Source organism: Ochotona curzoniae, unplaced genomic scaffold (assembly GCF_017591425.1).
Source record: "Ochotona curzoniae isolate NIBS_2020 unplaced genomic scaffold, NIBS_Ocur_1.0 contig_3819, whole genome shotgun sequence".
NCBI classification, from domain to species: Eukaryota; Metazoa; Chordata; class Mammalia; order Lagomorpha; family Ochotonidae; genus Ochotona; species Ochotona curzoniae.
Window position 1 is genome coordinate 30,320,549 of NW_024466004.1, and position 16,043 is coordinate 30,336,591.

General features: G+C 43.0%; 1 protein-coding gene across 2 annotated transcripts in view; it reads right to left on the bottom strand.

The window, feature by feature from the left end:
- FILIP1 (filamin A interacting protein 1) overlaps window positions 1-16,043 on the bottom strand; it is a 183,382-nt gene that overhangs the window by 48,699 nt on the left and 118,640 nt on the right. For both annotated transcript variants that reach the window (XM_040983645.1, XM_040983644.1), the window contains exons 3-4: window positions 14,803-14,976; window positions 6,181-6,359 (exon numbers count right to left, since the gene is read on the bottom strand). In XM_040983645.1, the coding sequence (XP_040839579.1) occupies window positions 6,181-6,359; window positions 14,803-14,976 (353 nt within the window). The remainder of the gene's footprint in view (window positions 1-6,180; window positions 6,360-14,802; window positions 14,977-16,043) is intronic.

A 16,043-nucleotide genomic window follows, 5' to 3' on the forward strand; every position in this document is an offset into this window, starting at 1 on the left:
CAAAGCAACTAAATCCTCTTAAGGATTCTATGCCAGGGAATCAATCAGATACAAATCTTTTTCTATAAAATAGATTTAGGACATTTCCAGAGATTCTAGTCCACTAGAGTAAGTTTTCAAAAATAGTAGTGTCTGACTCCACATGTCCACGTACAGTCGTGTAGCGCTGTCCTACAGAGCAACAGGTCAATGTCCAAACCACTTTGCATTGACTCAAAGGAACAGTACCCAAACTTGAAGGCATCCCCTCTCTGTTCAAGACACCACTCCTACAGCCTTACCATCACCAGTTAGGGGATTGCTCTTGAAATGCTCATTTGTACTTGAAAAAAAAATGAACTTATACTTGGAAGTCCTGCTGCAATATTATATGATAGTGTTATTATATAAGTAGTGTCAGCTGAGCCTATAAAATCCAAAAGCTTTAAAATCTGTAACTGCTGTGATAGATTTAAACAGAACACTCTCACATCACTTACATACACACACATCTCTCCCCAAATATTTCTTTAAGTCCCAGACCAATTTTGTATGTAACTGTGTTCTTTCTATTTTGACAATCTTGGAGCAACCCTGGTAACGCTTAAGATAAAATCACAAGTGCTGCGGTTCAGACAGGGAACAAAGTATAAACTCTGAAGGTGATCTCATGTACTCGGAGTTATGCCTTTAAAGGTCAGGTTGACTTGAAATGTAGACAAAGAGAATACAGCAATTAGGAGTTCTCTTTACCCAACCTTAATGAAATGAAAGATATTTGCATCTTCATTATTAGCAATGTTAAATCAGTTTTTCAAGCCATTTTCTCTTTTTAAAAAGTCCTCCCTTATTTTTAAAATTATTTTTTTAAACAATTTACTTAGCTGAAAAGTAGAAACAGAGGCAGAGAGACAGACAAGCACAGATCTCCTATCCACTGATTCACTCCTGAAATGCCTGGGACTGCACAGATGCCAGAAACTGGGAACTCCTGGAAATGTGGGTGGGTAGCCATCGCCACTACCTCCCAGGATCACACAGGAAAAAAAAAAGACATCAGGAACCAAAGCTGGGAAGTGAACCCAGGAACATTAACATGGGATGCAGGCATCTTAAACAGCATCTCAACTAGCAGGCCAAAGCCCTCCCATTTTCTCTTAATCATTTGTGCCTGTGACGTAAAAACAAACCAGAAAGAATAGATGGTAACAAATTATGACCACAATCTTGTTTTAGAATAAAGGAATCCTAGGACACAATTAGTCCACTTTAGGTGCTTAATCTGAGATTTTTTTTTATAAGATGATTTAACAACTCCTGAAAAGTGAAAAATAATTTCTTCATCTATAGTTTTTACGCTTACAGATCAGTGCAATACTAAACCTCTTCAGCCTTCTGTCAAAACCACCCCCAGTAGTTTGCAGCCTAAATAAAATGGTGTGAACGCTATTCACACTCAGCCTCAAGAGTAATTCCCAGGCTGTTCCTTCAACAGAACCTGGACCATCTGGGGATTCCACTGGCCCTGGTATGGCTGTGTTTATATCTCCACAACAGCCTTATTCTGCCTTTTCAGACATTGTGTCATCTTAAAGAGCATGGAGATGGGGAGTCTACACTCATACAACACAAGAAGGAAAACACGAAACAATCCATTTTGTACAAAGTATTCAACTACCCAAAAGTGGCCTGTATTGTGTGATCTTGGTTGAACTACATAATTGTTTGGAGCCACAGTGTCTTGTGGGACTTGAAAAAGATGATCTGAGATTTTTAACAATGCTCAGAGCCTCAGCTTTCTGGTTTCATCAAATATTGCAATTATTTATCAGTACAGCCTACTTATTTTGTATGCGCTGAATCCATTTTTAGTCTTTTAAATCATTTTTCTGTAGAAAGTGAGGACTCCTTGGAGAACAGGACAAGTAAGTATAACGGATGTTAATGCATTCCGTTGACCTGCTGCCTTTAGCCCTAGCTCTCTCCACCAGCAAAGCTGGAAGCTGTCTCTGGGGTGGGGGCAGGGGAGGAACTGTCTTCAGAGTCACCCACACCCTGGGAGACAATGAGAAAGCAATCATAAGGAGAAAACCATTTTAGCTTCACTTTCTTCTCTGCCTTGCATTTGGAAGTGGGAAAATGTTTCAGAAGGAAACTTTTGGCCATGGATTTTGCCCAGAAAGACTTTTTGGGGCAAAGGGATATGAGCTCAAAACAAAACAAACAAACAAAAAAAAAAACACAAAGATCTGAATTCTCTATATAGGAACTGTTGCTTGTGCTCATAAACACTGGTTCTTTTTGAATGGCAGTTGGCCTCCCCTGCAGGTGAAGCACCTGCATGGTAGAGTATGCATGCATTGCATTCCAGGCCGAGGCTGTGGGGATGCAGTGCTCAAGGCACAGGCTGTGATTCATGCTGGGATTTGCCAGCAATTTGGCCCACAGGAAAGGAAGCCTTGGGTCAGCATCCTATCAGCTCCCATAAGTAGATCTAATTATGACCACTTACCTCAAAAGAGGATTTAACCCAAAGCAGATTTAGTAAGGCAGTTTCCAAAGGGCAGTAGGAATCCCAGCCATGATCTTTGAGAAAATCTTACAGGCTTCACTGCCCCAAGCACATGGCAAGTCAGCACCATGGCTGCCTCAGATCTCAGAGTTCAGAGACACTAACTGGAATGGCCAAGGTCTTAGTGGGGATGTTTATTTTATTTTATTTTTTTATTTGTTTGTTTTTATTACAAAGTCAGATATACAGAGAGGAGAGACAGAGAGCAAGATCTTCCGTCTGATGATTCACTCCCCAAGTGAGCGCAACGGCCGGTGCTGCACCAATCTGAAGCCGAGGACCTGGAGCCTCTTCCGGGTCTCCCACACAGGTGCAGGGTCCCAAAGTGTTGGGCCATACTTGACTGCTTTCCCGGGCCACAAGCCAGGAGCTGGATGGGAAGTGGAGCTGCCAGGATTAGAACCGGAGCCCATATGGGATCCCGGACAAGCGCATTCAAGGCAAGGACTTTAGCTGCTAGGCCACCATGCCGGCCCTGAGGATGTTTATTTTAGAATGAAGTGTCTGTCAGAGCATCCCCTGGGTGTGTGTGCTGGTACCAAGCTGAGGAAAAACACTGACAGGTAAAAATAAAGATACTGAAGTATAATTCAGTCTGTCAAAAATTATTTTAAATTTTTATCTGATTTCAAAGTTATGGGAGAGTCAAAGATTTCAATGGATTCTTACTAAAACATGAAAGTTTGGTGACTATCCCAGTGAGGTTGATTGGAATACTACTCAGCTATTAAAAAAACAAAATACAGTTCTTTGTGGCTAAATGGGCACAACTGGAAACTATAATGCTAAGGGAAATGAGCGAATCCCAAAAGATTAGATACCACATGTCTGCCTTGATTTAACCTGTAATTTTTTGTTTGGTTGTTTGTTATTTTTTGAACCTGTCATTGATACTGTCTCAACCCAGATGTTTCGAAGAATGGAACTTGCATTATTTTTAACATATTGTTTACCCAATACTATGTCAATTAATTCCATAATGTTGTATATTGATACTGAGGCCTTGTTGGGGCTTTTAACTGACCGGATCTTTACTCTGTTAGACCTATCTTCAGACCATAGAACGTCTCCCCAAGAGGCCACTGAACTTATCTGAACAATAAGACGCTGAACTTTATGCTAGGCATGTGTTTGCAAGCAATGAATCTCAACTGAACTTGAACTATGGTTATGCAACAAGGTGGAGGAATCCACCATGGGGGGAGGGGTATGGGAGGGGTGGGGGGAATCCCCAGCGCCTATAAAACTGTACTACATAATACAATGTAAGCAACAATAAAAAAAAAAAAGTATCAAAAGCTTAAAGATAGTTGAAAATTAAAAAAGTCTTTTTCAGTTTTGATTCAAAAAAAATCTGCATAGGTCCCAGCAAATGGCTCAGGAGCTAAAATCATTGCTTTGCAAATACCAGGATCCCATATGGGCACCAGTTCAGGATGGTCCAAAGCCTTAGGACCCAAGACCATGTGGGAGACCTGAAGGAGGTTCCTGGTTCCTGGTTCCTGGCTTCAGATCAGCTCTGCTCAGGCCATTACAGCCCCCTGGGGAGTAAACCAGTGGATGGAAAATCATTGTCTTTCTCTCTGTAAATCTGATCTGCCTTGTCAATAAAAATAAATAAATCTTGGAGGGGGAATAAAAAAAAATAAATCTTTACAAAAATTTCTATGTAACACTTTACTCAGGAGAGATGTTCATGGTGGCTTTTTCTCTTTTTCTTTGTTTTTGTTTTAATAAAATTTTAAAAATCCAAAATAGAGAGAAGATTGAAATTATATGTCTGTAGGAGACACATATGTATATGTAGGAGAATATCATTGTACAATGAATATAAAAGTACTTTTTGAACTATAAAGCTGTCTTGTTATTATTTCAATTACTCTCATAGAACAGAAAAGAATTAGGAAAAGAATAACAGTTGAGTAAGTGGTCACTGCATTCACACACCTCACTTAAACCGCCTCACATGTTTAACTTAGATGGGAAAGTGCAGCAGAAAATAGACTCAGGGTTGTGAGTTAAGTCATTCACAATGTGATCAAAAGTGATTTGTAGATACCCCTTAAAATGATTTGTTTTCAGATTTTTTTAGGTTGATTGAAAAAACGTTACTCGGGCCCGGCACGGTGGCGCAGTGGTTAAGGTCCTTGCCTTGCATGCCCGGGATCCCATATGGGCGCCGGTTCTAGCCTAGCAGCCCCGCTTCCCTTCCAGCTCCCTGCCTGTGGCCTGGGAAAGCAGTTGAGGACAGCCCAAGGCTTTGGGACCCTGCACCCACGGGGGAGACCCGGAGGAGTCTCCTGGCTTCAGACCTGTATAGCATCATCCGTTGCACTCACTTGGGGAGTGAATCATCGGATGGAAGATCTTCCTCTGTCTCTCCTCTCTGTCTATCCGCCTTTCCAATAAAAAAAAAATAATAAAAATAAATCTTTAAAAAAAAAAAGAAAAACAGTTACTCTTTTTACCTGATCACAATGCAACACAGAAATTTTAAACCACACGGTTTCCTTAAAATGTGACTTGCACCATTTGTAGCTTAAGGCTGGAGAGTTCCCAGAAATGGGTGGTGGGAGGGCAGTGGAGTTTAAAATTGCTCAATTTATAAAATCGTCAAATCAGATCAAATATTTGTTAAAACATATAACTGGTAAATTTTACCTTATAGGAGTTTAAGACAAGCACAAAGAAACCATAATTTAAGGATAAGGCACTTAATATATCTTCCATTGCTTTCTTTTCCAATTCTTCTCCAGCGCAATATCCCAAGACCAATAGTAAGAAAGCATTACCAATTGAAAAATTGCTTTCATTTTCTGTCTTGTTGGGATAGCTTTTCCTGGTACATAAGCTAATCTGAGAAAACCAGATTTCTTTTTTGGTAGCTAGTAGGTAACAAAAGCAGAACAGGCAAAGCTGTTCTTTGGTAGCTCTCAATTTGCAAGTTCTAAACACAGAAACAAATATGCCCCATAACTCCCAGCACTGTATACAGGGTCATTTGCTTTGAAGATTCTGGAATTCACAGACATAACCACTCATCTGAGGGAAGATCAAGATCATTATAAGAATGTTCATTTTGGGGTCCTGCTGTCAGATGTGGAAATTCTTGGTCTGGGAAAATTAGATCCCTACAAGCATAGCAATGGCTTGACGCAATCACTCCTGTTTGGCTTTGTGTGGTGAGTGTTTTTCTAACTCTGTGTTAAGAATAAGCAAGAAAATTGGAATGTAAGCATAAAGTTCTAGTTATCAAATAGCTTATTTGTAGCCAAATACTATAATTTTCACGTGGATATTAAAAATGAATTTGATTCATGTATAACGGTTAAGTTGAAGAATTTGCTTTCCTGAAATATGGGTCTCACCCCAAAAACAGAAAGAAGAGTATTTCAGACAGAAGGCAATTTGTCAGGAAGCTTTTCTAATATAGGTACATCATTGATCACATTCCAACAAAAGCTCCTTGGGTTTCGTTCTGGTTTTTATACTTTCATGACTTCTAACCTGCTGTGGCAATGTTGCACCCTAATTCTATGCATGTTAACATGGAAGTGTGGGTGTTGACTGGAGGCACACATGTGCAGGAGGCCCGGCAGCCGGAAGTGCCCGGGGGAATGTGCAGTTACCTCTCCCGCTCCTGCTCCAGCAGGTTGGTGAAGTCGTCGCTCTTGTTCATGTAGTCGGTGTGCTTGTGCTTCTCGTTCTCCAGCTCGTACACGGTGCGCCTGTGACACTTCTCCGCCAGCAGCAGCTGCTCCAGCATGCGCCGGTAGGTTTCCCTCTGTTTCTCTTCAAGTCTGTCCAGCTAAGTAAGCAAACGTGGGAAAGAGCTCATTTGCTTATGACTCTCAATCATTTGATTGATTACCTGACAGGGAAAAGATTGAGTCTCGTGTTGCCTGACATTTCTCCCACTTCATCATTTTCTTTATGGGAGGTGACCTTATAAACTAGCCATGATAATACTGTAGGGACTTTTCTGTCAATATTTGTATGCTTCCTAAACTTTCAGAAGAAACACTTCCATGGTTTTTATAGACAGCACCGCATCACCGATGCAGAGAGAAAAAGGATAACATCCCTCCGAGAGGCTGACAGCACAGCACGCACATCTCTCAGACCTCTCCTGTGCAGAGCAATTATCATCATCACCATCTTTTCTTCAAGCTTGCAGCTAAATGCATTACAAAAAGCAGATGAAGGATCCAAATCCTCTTTTCGCAAGAGATGCTAAATATAGGAAAGATTTTAGAACTTGTAGAGAGCAGATATCACTAAAAGAGTCTTATCGGTGTAACAGTTTTTTGTTCCTTTTTTTCTGGCTGGACTATGAGATTTTTTCCTCATATCTGTTTTCACTATGTTTATTGTTGAATTGAGCCAAATCTTACAATATTTTGAAGATTTCCTGTCCTGAATGTCTTACTCTCCTTTTCAAACTCTAGTTCAGAATTTCTCAACATCGATACTTCTGAGACCAGATAGCTCTTGTGGGGGGCTGTGCAGTGGAAGACATGTAACAGTACCTTTATTATGCAATATCCTATGCACAGGGAAATGTTTAACAACACTACTCAGCTCTGCTCGCTGGGTGCCAGTAGCACCAACCCCGGTTGTGCTAATCAAACTATCCTGACACATTACCAAATGTCCATTGGAGGGAAACCACCATGCCAACTGAGAATTGTTGCTACAGTTGAAACACATTTAAAAACTCATTCTCAAACCCACAAGAAAATCCTTAAAACCCAATGGTGCATGTTAATATATCTGTATAGCATGATTCTAGATATTTTACCTAAAGCCAAACCTAGTATGTCATGATACCAGAATCTTACCAGAAACTTAATCTTGTAACTGTTACTAAGGGACTGTACTACAGTAATCACTTGGGGAATAATAGCAGAGGTGAGGCAAGGGGAGGGGACAATCCCTATCCTACAAAGCTATATCATGTTAAAAAATAATTTTAAAAATGTAATTATCTAATGAAAGTATAGCTAACTCCCAAAAAGAAAAAAAAGTGGAGCAGTTCTACATACTACCACCATCAGCCTTATCACCTCTTAGTTGTCTAGTTTTCTTTTTGCTGGTTCACTTTACAAATTTCAGATAGCCCCTCATAACATCAACTGAGTTCCTTCCCTTGACTAACACAACAGCTCTTCACAAGTGGCTATATAAAATGCAGACAGGTCTAATCATGAAACATTTGGGAGATTAGGGCAAGATGTTTGAAGCACTCTTTGGTGAGTTTCACAGTGACAGCTATTACAGATGGAGTTGTCCATATTGTTCAGGCCCTCAGAGAACACACCCGTCTTTCAAAGGAAAGATGATACAACAAAATGGACTTAGGTAAGACAAGAGCAGGTAGTGCTAAATGTGGATGTGGTGAGATGAGAAGGGCTACCTTAGTGAGGACTACCAAACTGAAGGCAGGAAAGTAGGTTAAGATTTGTGCTGAACAAGGAATATTGTTTTCAGATTCAGAGCTCTATCATTTTGTGCCTCTCAGTGAGGAAGACCACACAATATGGAATATGAAAGGCATTATTTGAGAAACAAACGTTCAGGTTTTAAAGCACAGGAGGAACAGAAGCAAAAAATTGAAACACTCTGCAATCCATAAAAGCAATAGAGGAATAAGGGGATCACATGAAAACACTAGTTAAGGTGCCAAAACTATAACAGCAACAACAAGAACAACTCCGCTGGGCCTCCCCGTGGTAGGAAATGCTGTGGTAGAACAAATTATGTTTGGACGCAGTGCCATGGCTTAGTGGCTAAATCCTCACCTTGCATGTCCCAGGATCCCATATAGGTGCCAGGACATGTCCTGGCTGCTCCATTTTCCATCCAGCTCTCTGCTTGTGGCCCGGGAAAGTAGAGGATGGCCCAAAGCCTTGGGACTCTGCACCAGCATGGAAGAGCTGTAAGAAGCTCCTGGCTCTAGGGTTTGGATTGGGATAACTCTGGTCATTGTGGCCACTTGGGGAGTGAACTAATGGATGGAAGATTTTTCTCTCTGTCCTTCTCTCCATAAATCTGCCCTTCCAATAAACATAATTTTTTTTATGTGTCTTGAATATCCAGGATGTATAACTGAAGAATTAGAAAGCTCAAATATGAGGAGAGGCTGAGTTTGGAGAAAGGGTAGCTCCTCCTGGGTAAGTTATGATCTCTTCAGCCACTGAGTGTTAGTGGGTTAGAGTTTGCCTGAGATACCAGTTCAAGTCTTGGCTGTTCCACTTCCAATCCAGCTTTCTGCTATTGTATCTGGGAAAACAGCAGAATATGGCTGATGTGTTTTGGTGTTTACGATCTTCATAGCAGACCCGAATGGAGTTTCAGGCTCCTAGATTCAGCTTGAATCAGCCACAACCACTGCAGCCGTTACAACCATTTGGATCTTGGCAGAAGACAGAAGATCTCTCTCTCTCTCTGTTTCTCTCTGTGTGTCTGTCTCCATCTTTTCTTCTATCTTTCTGTAACACTATCTTTCAAATAAAAAAAAAAACTAAATAAATTACATCACTGCCTTTTAAACAAGCAAACAAATAAATACATAAATAGATTTCTTAGATCTGGATCTAAACAAAAAGTAGGGCCAAAGAATACCTAAAATAAGACCTAGGCACTCAGGTCACCATTGCAAACCCCTGACAGTTGTGTCTGAAATACAATTCACTGGCTGGCAGTTTTCCTCTGCCTTTGCAGAGCTGGAGCTGCCAGTGACTGCTTTCTTCCATGAGCTCTAGGATCTGGGGACTTGCACTGGTGGCTGTTAGGAGCAGGCCTAAGATTGCGCACATGTTTCAAACCCAAGGATGGATGGAAGTGGGGCAGACAAAAAGGCCCAGGCTAACATGGTGTGCCTATTGCCCATGCCTGGAGTTTTGCATACACACTTGTGTCCCAGGAGAGTGGAGAGGCAAGATGCCAGACCTGCATGTGTGCCAGAGGACTGGGTTGGCAACCTGTCCATGATCTTGAGTCTCTGGTGAGCAGGCAGAACTCCAGGCCAGCATGCCACCCCACCAGAACACTAGGCTTGGAAAGACTAGTCTGGGGAACCCATGTGCTCCTAGGCACAGGGACTGTGGATTAATCAGGGAAGGGATATGAGGATGTGAGAGAGAGAGAACCTTTGAGGGAGTATGGTGCAGGTGGGGAATGACTTCTGGGGAATTTCTACTGACAATGCCACTGTACCTGCAGGTAAGTGAGGTGGCTGAGACTGAGCAGTTTGGAGGGGGAAGCCAGAGGACCTTTATGGGTCAGACTGATACACCTGCTCAAGTGGGATACTTGAGTTGGGCTACATAGCATCAACCACAACTGACCACTACCCACTGGCACACATTAAAGCTAGGGCTGGGGGCCTGCCTGGCAGGGCTAGATAACAGCACCTACCAGTGAATGTCAGAACAGGTGGTGGGCCATTTTAGGCTAGGCCATTCACACTATCCAGCACACAAGAGAACTAGGTCTGAAGGTAGATTCTGTGGGGACACGTGGGTCTACCCCTGTGGAACTGCAACTTCCACTGGTTTGTTTAAGAGCTGGGAGTGTTGATGAACTGATCTAAGCATAACGATACAACCCTCTGACTCTCATGGGTACTGGCGCTGGGAGCAGGCTGGGCTGGTCCAGGCTGTATCAAATGCAGGTGCATCCAAGAAAAGGGTATGGGAGAATTGGCTTGCAACATCCACCAACTCTTACAAAGGCCAAAACAGGGAGTAGGCTCTGCCAGGTAAGGGCCTAGCACCTGCCAGTATATGTGAGATCTGGGTCTGGGAGTGGGTCTGGTAGAGGAACTTAGAATACTCCCTGGTGGGCCATAGCTCCCACTGGGGAGCATGTGATTTAGGCCTGGGTGTTGGTCAGCCCAGGCAAGGTAGCTCTACTTGTCAGCAAGTGCTTGGGATGGTTCTGAAGTGGGGCAGACTTGGCAGGGTAGGGCTGACCTCAGTTCACTGGCATGTGCAGGAGCCAGGCTTGAGTGTGGGTCATGCTAGGCTATGCTATTATACGAAGCAATTTGCATGAAGAAACAGACTGGACAGGGCGAGGCTGCAGCACCATCCTGAGAGAGTTGGGGGCAGGACAGTTCGGCCAGGCCTGGCCAGGTCAGGTTGCAGCATCTGATGGCAAAGGCCAAGACAGAGAATGGGATATGCCAAGCTGGGTCAGAGCAGTCAGTATCATGCACAAAATCCGTGGCAGGGAACAGGCCAGGCTGGGGAGCTAAAGGGAAGCCCCGACTGTTGTGGTTCCCACTAGTGAGTGTGAGAGCCAGAATGGGGGCTGTGATTTGAGCTGGATACCCTCAGCTTGGGTGTGGAATGGGTCTGGGGAGTGCCAGACTGGGCTGGGCTCCAGGAAACCACTGGTGCTTGTGAAAACCAGGAAGGCTGTAGGATAGACTGAGCTAGGTCTTAGTACCTGCTGAACCATGCGAGAGCTGTATCTGGGTGTGGACGAGGTGTGACTGGGCTTTAGCACCCAACAGTGAGAACTAGAATGGGTTTAGACTGGATGAGCAAGTTCACTGTTCCTGCCGGGACAGGAGGTAGATTAAGAGTCTAGGCCAAGGACCCAAGAGTGAGTGCAAGATCTGCCATAGGTAGAAGACCCAAAAGAAGAGCTTAGGGAACTCCTCTGTCAGGATGTAGTCTTTGCAGGTGAGTGCAAGAACCAAGGCTGGAAGCAGCCTAAACTAGGCCAAGTTACAATACCAGCTGGCATACATGTAGGTCAGGTCTGGAGGTAGGACAGGTTGGGCCAGTCAGTAACACCCACGGACAGATCTAAGAACTAGAATAGGGTGCAGAACAGGCCAGTCTTGGCTGCAATATCAGCCAGTTCACATTAGGGCTGAGACTAGGGGCTGGCTGGGCTGGGCTAGGCTGTAACACCAGGCCAGGCTGTAGTACCCGCCACAAATGCTGAGGTGCGATGGGTCATGCCAGACTCAGTCGCAGCACCCACCAGCACATGTGAGACCTTGGGGACAAGGTGCAAGCCCAGCAGGAAGGCAGCAAGGGTTCTGCTGCTGGGTCCTGCTCTCACTGGGAAATGTAAGAACTGGGATTGGAGACAGACCAGTACGGGCAGGCTACAATATCTATCAGCCTGCATGTGATCTGGGTTAGGGGGGACAGCCAGGCTGGGATAACTAACTCTATCCACTGGTACGTGCATAGGCCAGAGTAAGAGCAGGCTGTTGGGTTTTGCTGCAGCATCAGCTGTCAAGTGCTGGAACTAAGGGCAAAGCCTGTCAAGCTAGACTGCAGAATCACCTGGAGAGTGCAAGATCCAGGACTGGCAATGGGCCCAATAGGGAAACAGTGGGCACTTCTCTGATGGGTTGCAACTTCCACTGCTGAGCATGGGAACCAGGGATGTGAGTGGGCCTGGCTAGACAGGCAGTGGCACCCACTAGCATGAGTGTGGGCTGGACAGTGGGATCTGTTTGGTCGAGCTAGGCTTCAAGGCTCACTGACATGCATGAGAGCTGAATACGGACCACTCTGCTGCACATACTGGGAAGCACAGGAACCAGGACAGGTGGCAGACCTGGTGGGAGTTACTGGGATTCACTCCAACTATGTTGCAGCTCCTGCTGGTATACATGAGGGCAGAATGTGGGGCAGGGTTGGGCTGGACCACAGCATCCATTGGTTTGCATAAGAGACAGGACTGGAGACAAAACTGACTGAGCAATTGCAATGTATATAGGATGATGAGGGTGACAAACACAGCTAGATCCCCAACTGTCAAGCACACACAAGCATCAGGTCTGGGATCACCTCAAACAAGATTTTTTTAGGGATCTCCTCCAAATGAACCACTGGACTCCGAACTCCAGCCATGGGGAGAATCGCAGGCTCTGTGGTCTGACCATGGAGTGCATGTATCAGAACTGGGCCTCCTCAGTGGCTTAGATGGAACAGTGGACACATGCCCAGATGGACATGGAGGATATGATAGCCCAATGGGGTCTGCAGAGGACATCTGGTACCATAGCAAAGGGTGAAGGACAGAGCAAGTTGATCAACTCTCCCAGCCAAACATTGTCAGGAAATCTATGGGCGAATGGATACTCAAAGGTGGACTATGTCAGCCAATGGACATTGGAAGGATGTCCTCATTCTTGGACATGTGAGATTGACAGCATTTCAGAACTATCAAAACCATTTAAGCAGAACCCTTAGAGCATGCTCCACATTGGAGCCCCGGGGATGACATCAGGTGGCCATTCCACAACCCTGCGCTCTGAGGCAGTTGGGAGGCAGGGTGTGGCTTTTCCCCTTTTCTCCTCAGTTCTCCCAGATACAGGAAGAAGAAAAGGAAGACTTGGACAATTGTGTCATCCACTTTCCCGTAATCCTCGACCCTTCCCACCCTAATCAACTATGCAAACAGCATCAAAAATAAAATTTTAAAATACATGAATTCACTGAGAATGAAGACAGAACATGTAAACAAGCTCCTCTATATCCAACCTGGGCCTTGCCATTTTCCTTAACTACAATCCTTTAAATATTTTTTTAAAAATTTCTTGTTTGAGAGGGAGGACACAAGGAAGAGTGAGAGAGAAGGGCAGTCGGAGGCAGGAAGGGAGGTAGGGAGAGGGAGGTAGATGGAGAGAGGCAGGAAAGATAGTAGAGGAGAGAGAAAACAAGCGAACTCCCATCTGCTCGTTTACTCCCCCAAACGCCCAGCCTGGGCTGACTCCAAGCCCACGTAACTTCAGGCCAGGCCCTCCACGTGTGTGGAATGGACTCAAACACTGTCACCAAGAGTTTGGTTTGGTGGGAGCTCGAGACAAATCTAAGTGCTCTGATACATGATGCAGGCATATTTTCTTGTTAACTTAAAGACTTTATTATTTATTTGAAAGGTAGAACAACAGAGACAGACACAGAGAAACAGGGGAAAGAAAGATCCTTCATTCACTGGTTCACTGCTTAAATGGCTGTAGCAGCAAAGCCTGGGCCAGATTGAAGCCAGCAAGGTACCTGGAACTCCATTCTGGGTGGCAGGGCTGTTGCTTCATCAAGCTCATTGGCAGGGAGTTGCACTGAAAGTGAAGCAGCGAGGACCTGAAGCAGTGCCCCAGGATGCTGATGTTGCAGGCAGAGGCTTAGTTCACTATGCCACATGTGGTTCTACTTCCATATGTATTTTTAAAATGAATATGATGCTACAGTTGCATGCATCCAAATATTTTCCTATACTGTCTGGGGCAGGGGGGGATGAGCTTTGTAGGCATTGTTCTGTTATTTTCTGAAACTACTAGAAGAGATCTACACTGTGGTTACTCCTACTTCACAGATAAGGGAATGAGGCTTCAAGAGCTTAAGCAACCTGCCTAAAGTCACACACAGCAAGTAACAGTGGGCATCATACACTTTAATACAACCCTATTGAGCACATCGTTTCAAATCAGCATCTCTCAACATTTTAGCAAAAGAGCTAGAATATAATTGTAATAGAATTGCAGTTTACCTCTGTTGCATAAATCGGAACATTATGAGATCATGAATCTGCTGCAAATGATGTCTAGCAAATTTTGTCTCTGAGACATCAAATTTCTACCACAATGTGAGAGTATTTCCAAAAATATATCACGGGTAATTAATCACAATATCTAGAAGTTTCTAACACCACCTTGTATAATAACACTAAAGCATTAGAATTCCTTTTATATTAGGTTAATGAGACTATCAGAATCCCTTTCAGCCTAAATAATTGGCTTAAGCATTTCAGTCAAATTTTGCTTCAATCATTGCATTTTAGCTACTAATATAAAACAATTTTAATTATGACAGTTTATAAGTCATCAAAAAAGCCTGAAGCTTTATTACCATAAGTATCAATAATTAAGTCAGTTGGTTTTTAGCTGACCAGCCTAATGATTATCCCAAAAACTGAATGCTAAAATTGATCAGTATTTCTAATTTTTGCACACATCATTTACAGAAAAGTAAAAAAGTTATGTATACTGCAGGAGGATGTTATAGTCAGAAACACACAGCAAAATATATTTTGGGATTTAAGTACATTTAAAGGAAAGCTCAATATTTTCACTACAATTATCTACTATAAGCCTTAAATTATTTAATATTACTTTAATTTTGTACTAGTATATAAAAAAATTGTCTTTGAAAGCAAATGTTCATGCACATAATCAGGAGACTGTTTCCCGCAGGGAGGACTGTCGGAGCAGTCTTTACCTCTGAGATGGGTTTCTCATACACATCTTCTCCTATGGACTTCTCTTGGGCCAGGATGGCATCTCGGTGCAGGACTCGCAGCACTTTCTCTGGCTCCGCAGATCCGTAATGAGCCTCCAGCGCCTCAGGCTTGGTTTTCTCTGTCTTCAGCATGTGGATCACATCCTCTCTGGCCTGAGGTAGGAGGTACAGCAAAATCAGATGACTGACAGTGTAAATCAGATCCTGAGCTCACAAAATCAACACCGACCTTATTGAACACACCCCACCTCTTCAGGGCTATCTGCAAATGCACTGCATATTCCTTTTTTTTTTTTTTTTTTTTTTTTTTTTTTACGAAAAGCAGATTGGCAACCAGACATTCTGTTTCAGGTTGCTAGGAAGCAGGCAAGCAGAAAAGGAGTTTGTGCTAATATTAACCACACACAAAATGCTTTATCTAAGTGGCAATGGGCTGGAATGGGGATGTGGAGGTTTGACGGAGCCAGTCCTGGAGTGTATAACTTATTTCCAAACACATGAGATCAATGATTATCTAAAATTCTCTAGGTTTTTATTTATTCTGTCATGGTAGCATTCAAATCAGATTTAAAATTAACCCCTCCTGCTTCCATTCCATAACTTCATGTGAATTATAGTTGGTGATTTCCTGTTTATCCAATGATTTAGCTTATACAGACACACATAGTTGGGGACCCATATGAGGCTGCACTGAGATTTTTAAATCTAATGTATTAATACTGTAGGTGAAATTTTATCCCTTTAATATCCAGACTGCCACAGATGAGTCATATTGGTAGGGTTATGGATTTTTTTTTATTTGCTTGTTTCTTAGTGCAACATTAACATCTTCCTAAAGTTATTTGGAAAACCACATGATTATAGGTTTGTTATCATAATGCAATGTAAAATACAAAATGTAAACATCTGGATGTGTTTTGAGCAGGTTAGCAATGGTGGTCTTTCTAATCATGGAGTTGACATTTGGTAAATGTACTCCCATATGGGCATACACTTGGAGCTTTTTTTCCAGTAACAGTGATAGGTAAGAAGCATCTTGACTTCATTCCAATTCTTACTAAAGAACAGACTGGTTGGGAGCAGAGTTTCATTCTGTCATAATGGAATATAATTTTCTTCTGTATTAATGCAGCGAAATTTGCTTTTTCTCTTTGTTAATATTTAATTCACTTCCAAAATGCATTAATATAAAAGGAAGATTTTATATAGTTCACAGATAA